This window comes from Hypomesus transpacificus, chromosome 7 (assembly GCF_021917145.1).
Source record: "Hypomesus transpacificus isolate Combined female chromosome 7, fHypTra1, whole genome shotgun sequence".
NCBI classification, from domain to species: Eukaryota; Metazoa; Chordata; class Actinopteri; order Osmeriformes; family Osmeridae; genus Hypomesus; species Hypomesus transpacificus.
In genome coordinates this window covers 1,636,330-1,645,766 of record NC_061066.1, presented here as the reverse complement: position 1 = coordinate 1,645,766, position 9,437 = coordinate 1,636,330, and the positions used below count along the sequence as shown (strand labels likewise).

The window sequence follows — 9,437 nt, the reverse complement described above, 5'->3', positions numbered from 1 at the left end:
TACAATGATTATACAAATTTCATAAGCAATCAAATATTTACTGAACATAGTGCATAATCAAAAGTTAAGGATACATGAGCAACAACTCATTAACAAACATTAACCTTCCCAGTAGCTTCTTTATGCAGTGAACCAATGCAATGACCTTTGACATGATCACCAGAACAGCTTGCATGACGACTGAAAGGCAATGAGCCATGGCATAGTGCAGTGCGTATCAAACCATAGTTACAGATAACATTAAGGCACTCGACATAAGTTGACTTTACAAACCATAAACATGTAGACATACTGTACCTTTCAAAACTTTTCCTGCCAGCCATAATAACTTTCAGTCAGGGATACAAATGTAAGGGTAGAGACCACCCATCAGACAATGCTTTAGACGCTCCAATCCTCCACTTGGGAAAACAGCAGATTAAATTGTACACCACACGGATTCAGTAATAATATAAACTGACCTAGCAAATGGTCCAAAAGTGATGCAAGAGTGCTGCAAGTGCGCTTTAAATGCTTTGGAACAGGATCTGGGCCTGGACTCCCTGCCCTCCAGCATCGTGGACTTTAGAAGGTGAACCGTCTGCTGCTGGAGTGGCCCACCTTGTCCAGGTTAGGGTTGGCGGCAAACTGGATCATTGGAGGGGGGCCGCACATGAGGATGAGGGTGTCGTCTGCAGGTGCAGGAAGATGGGTCCTCACCATGTCCTCACTGATGAAGCCTTCGCTGTAATCCCAGTCTGAAACAGTCGAGAGTTCAAAGTCAGAAGGTTACAACAAACATGAGGGAGGATAACGGGAGATGTTTCATTAGCTTTCGCCAAGCGGTTCCCTGTTGCGTAGAGAAGTGTGTTTGTTACTCACTCTCTGGGGCCCTATCCAGCGTGAACCACAGCTTGAAACGCTGTGAGTGGTTAGCCTGGATCTCCTCCAACTCGGGCCGAAGCAGGATGTCTTTCTCTGTCTGCAAGCACACAGAAGAGAAGACTGTTTTATTAGGGGTGGAGGGAAAAAGATCGATTCACATATGAATCAGTCTTCTAGCGATTCACAAATGTCAAATGTTTTGTAAGTATGATTAGAAGGCTGAGTATTCTGTTTTATAACTTGGCATTAGCAGAAACAAAATGTACGTTGTCCTTCGGCATTTAGAAGTGTCACAAGGGCAATTACACTGTCTTTAAACTTTGCAGGAACCCTCTGTGGCTCAGTGGGTTGTATTGCATCGAGTCTACTGCATAACACAGTAGTCCTGGTTCAAATCTCACTCAAACCAATTGATAATTCATTTAACTGATATCAGTTGAGTCATATTTATGTTATTATTTAATGTACGCATATATTGAATCGAATCATGAATAGATTTTTAATCGAATCGGGATCCCAAGAATCGATTCCAATCGAATCGTGAAGTACCAAAGGATTCCCACCCCTACCGTTTATAGCTGCAGTCGAGTTGGAACTAAATGTGGTCGTACAGTTCATGCTGCGCTGTCAGATCCTCATCCCTGAGGACACCAACACTATGACCTTATGAGCCCAGGCGCACGCCATCTCAGATGTGACATCATGCTCACCTGGTTGGCAAAGAGCAGGTGACACACAGTAGTGTCCTCGCTATCCTTCATCACAGCCGTGATGATCTGCAACATGGGGGTGATCCCTGAGGTAGGACAGACATGCCAAATCATGCATCCACTGCGTGTAGTTATGTGAATATCTCATCCATGAAGACTAGACCCAAAGGATATATCCCATACCAGTTCCTCCTGCGATCATGCCCACATGCTTGGCCTTTTTGATTACAGCCGGTGCTTTTTTTTCTGGCTGAATGGCAAACTCTCCTGTGGAAATACTGGAGTTAGATTTCACTAGAAAAGTAGTTGTGCAAATGGTTAGAGTTCAGGGGTAGAACATTTGACTGCATATTAAGAGGGCCTAAGTTCAAATCATCTTTGTAAATCTCTTTGGAGGAAAGTGTCAAGCAAAGGAATCCATTATGAACTATAACACCCTTGAACAGTAACAAACACCTAAGAACATTTTCACTGAACCTCAACTGAAAGCTGATTACGGTGTATGTGATCGTTCAAATCATCAAGATTGTCACCTTTGCCATTGTAGATCAACAGGCCGCTAGGCCCTCGGAAGTCGATGGTTTCATTGAGCTGGAGGCTCTCCAGGTACTGAGACATCTTGCCCCCCTCAGGAAACTTGGGATTGACGTTCTTGAAGTAAATCTGAAGATTATGAATTGGAGAATACCAGGGTCAATTGGTACTCACATAATGCCTTGCACTGAAAGAGATTTGTTTTTTTCTGAGATCTCTTCACTGTACCTTGACCACCAAGTCTACAAAGCCCTTGTCGTCATCGCTAGACACTGGTGTGTACGGCCTAACCACCAGTTTCCCGTCTACTTTGGCCGACAGGTATATGTGTTGTCCTGGCAACGAAACACGCAATCATAAAACAAGGTAGATACCCTGATAATACATTGTGTATGATGTGCTGCTGTAGCAGCTGTTTAAGCCTGCAATGTATTTATTGAGATACATATAGCACGATGTAGCCCAATTGATTGCTGATGAAGAAGTTGAAAGTTCGAATCCCCCTATATGAATAGATTATTGTTACTATTATTTACTCATACTCACCAATGGGAAGACCGAGGACATTGTCTGGAGAAGGCAGGGCAAAACGGAATTTCCTCGTGTCATGGGTGATGATCTGTCATTCAAATATTTTTATCTCAATAAAAATATACTTTCAGGATAAGGGTATAGATTGTCCATACAGCTGGGTTCAAAAGTCAAGACAATTCTGTTTTCCATTTGTTTCTAATATAATACATTTTCTTTGTCACAAATTAAACAATTTGAGTGAAAAGTTGAAAGATTTATATACAATTTGTATATCTTAGTATTTGGTACATGTGCCCCTTTTGCTTAAAGTGTCGTCAATGACAGCAAGCATGGACTCCATAAGTTTGTGCATAACTTAATGTGATCCCAGCATGATTTTACAAGGAACCAAAGAGCTTCTTGTGCTGCCACACAATGCTAGGTTCTCACGTCTTCCCATTAAATGCTCAATATGATTTCAGACTTTTTGACCCTACTGTATAGCTAACAGACCAACACGGGTATATGTTGAGCACACAACTCAATATGGCAAATGTAAACACCCAACACCCATCTCGGAAGTCGCTTTGGATAAAAGCGTCTGCTAAATGCATACATGTAAATCAGACTGTACCGTATAACATTGTGTGTGTGTCTATTTTTACCTTTTTATCCAGTAATCGCAAAGCATATTTTATGTTAGGGTCCTCTAGGGTTATAGCAGCCCTCTTTCGGGTGAGGAAGCTGAAGATGAATTCGATGAAGCGGCGATAAAGCTATCAAAGAAGAAAATAAGTTAGAGTGCGTGAAGTCACCAGTAGGGCTTTACAAGGAGTACTGAAACATGTACACGAGTCATTGTTTACATGGTTGTCTTGATCTTAGTGTGACCATCCAAATTCAGAGAGAGGTAGATAATTACATATATTAATTTACATGTATTAATTTAAATTAGAGAGCAGATACGGTCTCTAGGTGGAGTTAGTCTTGCAATGCTGGGGAACTCTCATTGGACCGTCCTGCTACGCACCATGTCTGATAGTGGCGATGTCATGGTGGTACCACATTCCCCTTTTTAAGGCTGTTACGTGTTTTCTTGTAACTAAACCTAAACTACAAAACGACTTTAAAATACGTTTGAGTGATGGAGATCAAGTTAATAACCTCCACAACCTACACAAAGACTAGTGCTTGAATGCTTACTGAACTTAGATGATGAGCTCACCATCTCTGGAGGTGCGCCATCGCTAGCTATGGAAACGAAACTCACATTAGCAGCTACTTTGCTTGATAGAAAGCCAATATTATTGCGTCCTGTGGGCCAACTATGATATATATGTACATGTCTAACTATCTGGTGTCTATATAAATCAAAAGTAGTATCAGTGGAAAGGCATCCAAACATTTCAACAGCTGTATTTAGCTAGTTAGCTAGTCAAGAAACTCCCTACCTCAAGCTGCAGCAAGCTGGTTAAATTAACCTTTAACTGTGGTTACCACAAAAGGTGTTGACATTTTGATGGTTTCAAATAAATATATTTTACTTACACCGCAGATGAAAGACCACATTTTGGCACCTTAATTGCTTGTTAGAGAGCTGCTCTGCAAGAATGCGTGAGCTGTCACAGAAGCGCAAAGAAAACCCCTTTCCGGTGAACCTACTTTTCATTTTTCAAAATAAAAGTAAACGTATTACCATGTAATTTCATTAAACGATGTTTAGTGATTGTACAATTGCTTATTGAATGCAACGAGTGGTAAATGCCTACTTAGGCTTTCCTGTTTTATATAAGTGACAATCTACTGTTAAATGTATTTTGTTTTTCTGACTGTTGAGAGGTTTGCCCACTAGTAGCCTATGATAATGACTGTTAGTTAGACACAATCAGTTGTGTTCTGTTCTATGCAATCCTGTAGATGGCAGCAAAGACTGTATCATTGAAACATGCAAGGACTTCTTTATAGTCAGACCCTAAACACGGTTCTTCACATGGATCTCTTTTGTTTTATCCAGGTATATACATGTTTTACTTTTGATTGAATTATAAAGGTTTCTCTCTGTAAAGTTTGGAGAACACCCAGTGTGACACTGGGTAAGATTGTGGTATAGACTGTGTTAATCTTTCATCATACTAGTTGAAAGAGTCTTTTGGCTTAGTGAAATTAGAAATAAAAATAAGAGACTCGATAAGGTTCTGTATCAACAGGAAATAAAACATTTTTATTGATCATTTGTGTATATGAAGTTATATAACAACAGTCAGAAAACTCCACAGAGTGAATCACTACACAAAGTGAAACAAAACTGTAAAACACCTCGTCAAAAATGAAGGTATACACAGCAATGTAACTGTCAGCTCGCAGTCACTGTGAACAATATGGCAGGAAAAACACCCCAAACAGTTCTACAAGATTACAGAGAAAATTTCCACACACAAAATACTCAAGCAGGCAGTTGATATACACAAAGGCAACTAGGATCTTTCTACAGCATCAGATTCTAATACTTTACACAGCTTTGTCTTTATAAGTTAGTGTGGCTTTTGTCATTGTTGTTTGAGAGAATCATAATGTCAATAGGTCCCTGGTAACACAGCAAATGTGATTTTAAAAGTCCTCAATAAGACGTGTTGGGGGGTTGTTGGCATTCTGTGGTAGGGATCAGATAAGAGCAACATTGCAGTATAATGCAAGTCATGGCTTTTCTTTTGGTATAGGCCTACACCTTAAAATCTCAAGCACTCTGCAATGTTGTCTTTCACTAAGATCCATGGTGGGTGTGAGTTTAAAAGTTATTTTACTTACAGTGTAATTTGACTGATTTTACTATAATGCTCCTTCTATGGTAATCAGTACACCTGTGTACTGTCATTTATAGAAACATTTCTCCATTGTTTCATTCCAACATGCCGTTCTTTAATTGATCAGGTAAAGTATTCTTTCTGTTAAATTAAATAAGCACAGTCCCTCAGTTCAAGACACATTGCTATGGGATTAGGTACATACAAGTATGTTCATCTATTTGGAATAGTTGTCAGGGGTAGTTGTGACCCTGTAGGGCGGTAAAATAAATTAAGCATATTAAAAAAAGAAACACACAAATCAACATTTTCTTTCAACAATTGAAAAAGAGCCAAATACATCTACTCTTACAGTAAAAGTAATTAACACCAACACACAGTCCATACTGTACATTCAGAGTTTTCATCTCAAATATAAAAGGGTTGTCAATAGGGAAGTCAACAAATGAGAGAAAGGGACGCAAGTGTTATGTGATACTGTATACATATGTGGATCATGATGATCCAGTACATGTTTAGGTTATATCTATATACTTGTTTTTCATATTGTTTTGCATTTATGTACATGATACTTTTTGAAAGGAAAGGGGTTAGATCAATGTAATTTATGAGCATATTGACATTTTGCGTTGTTTTTTTCTTGCTTCCTGATAATTCTCATGCTGGAACTGTGTACAAGGACAAAATTAACCAGAACAAAAGTGAGGAACCCTAAACAGAGGATCATGTCAAGCTACAACCTACACATAATCTACATGTGCTGTGTCCTAACCATTTTACTGGAGAGGAATTTCCTCTTCGTATTCCTCAGTAGTTTTTTTTTTTTTCCTCGGGCAACACCACCCACATAACACTATGGGATGAACATACAAGTATTGCACAGTGCTCAACAAAATGATGTGTGGAGCGACACGTCCTCACTCTCAAAACATCAAAATAGTCTGTGTACAGCTGCATCGATCAGCCAGCCAGCCCAGAGATGTTAAAACTGACGATGCTCTCTTTCTCTCTCTCTTTGCATGTAGAAGGGAAATGGCATCACAACATCACTACAGAACAAACTGGTTTGCTACCCACTGATAAGCCTACATCTCTAAGCACACACGGCAGTCACAGTGATACACAAAGCAGTCCTCAGAGACTCATATGGAATGACAAATAGCTTTTTCATAATAGTGCTATCAACTACACAATAACATTGAAAACATTTAGAAACTTCTCCTGAAGCTAGCATTGAGTATATGCAAGAGGTTCCTCCAAGATAAGAGACTTGATGGATTTCATGGATTCAAACTTCTTATTTATTCTTCCTGTTCTGGACCCGTAGTAAAGGACTAATATAATCATTGAGGCAGACAAACTTGTACGGTTGCCGTTTTTCAAATCCCATTTTCCTCTTGATGTTTTCCTGCGCCAAAACATATAAAACTGGCTTAACTACTATCGACTCAAGGAAGATATGTTGCTCTCATGTACCTTTAAGCAAATACCAAGAACCAGAAGAACTATTAGACAGAAGTTCCCCTGGGATGAAAAATCCTGAAATGAAGCCAGTCAACATAGTCCAAAAATGGTGTAAAGAAGTCAACAAGCAATTATCGGTTTAAAGACATCCAGTGCAAAACAGTAGCCACATAAAATGTAAGATTGGCAGTAAAACATGGCTAGCTCTATTGTCACTGTGTGAAGGCAACGCAAAGCAAAGACTGCTGTTCAGGGCACCATCGCAGCCAAAGACATTGTTCCCATGAAACCAAAGATACAACCACTTTTTAGTGGGAGTATGCATGGAGAGAGGGATTGCTTACATCTGTAACCTCCCTGAAAATGGCAGTGTTTAGAAACCGACTTCACGTCCATTAATATACAGTACAAAAACTGTATACTGACCCAACATGGTACTCTCTTTAAGTTACTTTTTCTCTCTAATTGAAGGCAGGGGAATCTCATTAGACATCCCCTGGTACAGGTAGATCTCACTCCAGCCCAGTCTATAGCAAATATTGTAAAAAAAATCATGCAGTTTACTAAAAAATATTCAGATGCTGATTTGATCTAAAAAATAGTCATCTTTAAAGCTAGAGTCTAAAGTCTTTATTCCATCTTGGAGACTGTACTCAAAAGCCTGAACGTAATTTCCAGCAACTAGGCTGTTGAAAGTATAAGCAGTTAACAACATATTGTTAAACAAGCTAAGGACACAATGGCTACAGCTTGGTGCTTTTTATAGGGGGAGGGGGGGGGGGGGGTCAGTTTCAGGGGTGGGGGGGTTGATTAAATAAACTTTGGGTTTAAAAGGACCACTTGCCAGGAAACCAAAGAAAGAACATATCTTTTATGCAAAAGATCGCCTTTAAAATCAGGACCTACTGTATTTCACTTGAAAGAAACGGACCACGTCATGATGTTTAGTCTTGCCCAAATGATAAGAAAAGGAAGGCTAATCGGTTTGCATCAACTTGAAAAATTCTCATTATTCTGCAATAACACATAGGTCCTTTGATAGAGATATTAGTACAAAAAGTTAAGAAATCATGTGCTTGTATAATTGTCAGCAGCATATAATTCCCAAGGAACCATAGTAGTTAATGGCCGAGTATTTTGTGTTTTTTATGCTTATATTCATATTCTTTTCTCCTGTGATGTTTCATTAGTAAACATAAAGTCAGACACGGTCCTTTATACTGTGAGTATACTTCCACTAGCATTTTGCAGGTTGATATTTTTTACTGGAATGCAATAAGGTAGAATTTTAAATTCCTGTAATATATAATATCGGCTCTCGTCTATATCTGCATTTACATAATTTAAAATAGATATCTTATTAAAAACATCAAGATATACACAGATTAGGAAATGGGTAACAACATACAAACACAAACTAGAAATCATTTTTGTCTGCATACTGATATATACAACTGTGGTACAATAAATTCTTTCAGTCATGCGCTATCTTTACAGATCATATTGCTTAAAAGAAGGGGGCATTTGGTTCGGGGGCTCAAGGGCATGAAGATGACCAACACAGTTTGGGTTGAGAGAGGAAGGGGGGTTGGGGAGGGGGGCAGAACCTGACATAGAAACACAAGTTAAAACAGAGGCAGTAGTAGGGGGGAGGACAGGAATTATAAGGGTCCTAGGGCCATGTTTTTAAAGAACCATTAACAATTAGAAAAGAGGGCCGATAAGACGAGTCAGTATGAAGCTGGGTATTATTTGGGTTTGGGGGTTTCATGACAAGGGGAGGATTGACATTGGATGGACCCATGTATCACTGAGGTATTTACATATACTGGCTAAGGAACATTACAGGACAGGTGCTGAAAGGGGCCCTGCCTATTTCTTGGTGGAGAGCTGGGCATCCACCTCCTCCTCTGGCTTCAGGACGTGCCACTGGGCGATGGGTCTCCTGGGATTGGCCAGCATATCCGACCAGTGGCGGAGCTCCGTGCCCGAGCTGTTGAGGCCCACAAAGACCTTGCCGATGGCATCGTTCTTGCCGATCTTGTCATAGTCCAGAACAGTTACAACAACTTGCACTTTCTGGAAAGGGAGAGAGAGGGAGGGGTGGAGAACACTTTTGGTCAATAGTGTTCAATGGCGTCGCTCCAGACGTCATACCGCTCTCCAAGCTTCATCTCTTCAAACAAACACATTAACTGTCTTTCAAAGTTGAAGTCAGAGGTGCGCTACGTCTAAAAGTAAAATTATTGTGAGCAAATGTACTGTGCCGTCAATCTGTCAAATGGTCCTGAATCGAATGTAAAGCCGGCTTACTCACTAAGGTAGCTTTTAGACGTTGAGGCAGACATGGAATGTTCATAGCGATAAATGCCATGTAAGAGCAAGTCTGAATCATGGCAAAGCCAAACATACAACAGATTGTCAGCTTACTCAGAGGTCAACCTTTCAGCCTCAGCATGTGTTCATTCAAAGTGTCGTGGCAGAGCAGGAAGACGTATGTGTCGAGCATTGGCAGGAAATATGAATATGTGCACAAACAGATCTCTGAATT

At 40.0% G+C, this 9,437-nt stretch overlaps 2 protein-coding genes across 2 annotated transcripts in view; both read right to left on the bottom strand.

Moving 5' to 3' along the window:
- Positions 1-17: 17 nt before the first annotated feature.
- Positions 18-4,295, bottom strand: LOC124469415 (NADH-cytochrome b5 reductase 3-like). The gene is made up of 9 exons (XM_047022688.1): positions 4,170-4,295; positions 3,287-3,397; positions 2,655-2,727; positions 2,337-2,443; positions 2,108-2,237; positions 1,758-1,841; positions 1,575-1,660; positions 862-961; positions 18-737 (listed from the first exon to the last, which is right to left on the bottom strand). The coding sequence occupies exons 1-9, from the start codon at positions 4,188-4,190 to the stop codon at positions 565-567; spliced, it is 885 nt and encodes a 294-aa protein (XP_046878644.1). The 5' UTR covers positions 4,191-4,295; the 3' UTR covers positions 18-564.
- A 522-nt stretch (positions 4,296-4,817) lies between these two features.
- syt1a (synaptotagmin Ia) overlaps positions 4,818-9,437 on the bottom strand; it is a 90,389-nt gene continuing 85,769 nt past the window's right edge. Inside the window, exon 11 of the mRNA XM_047023135.1 lies at positions 4,818-8,965. Coding sequence (XP_046879091.1) covers positions 8,759-8,965 — 207 coding nt within the window. The 3' untranslated portion in view covers positions 4,818-8,758. The remainder of the gene's footprint in view (positions 8,966-9,437) is intronic.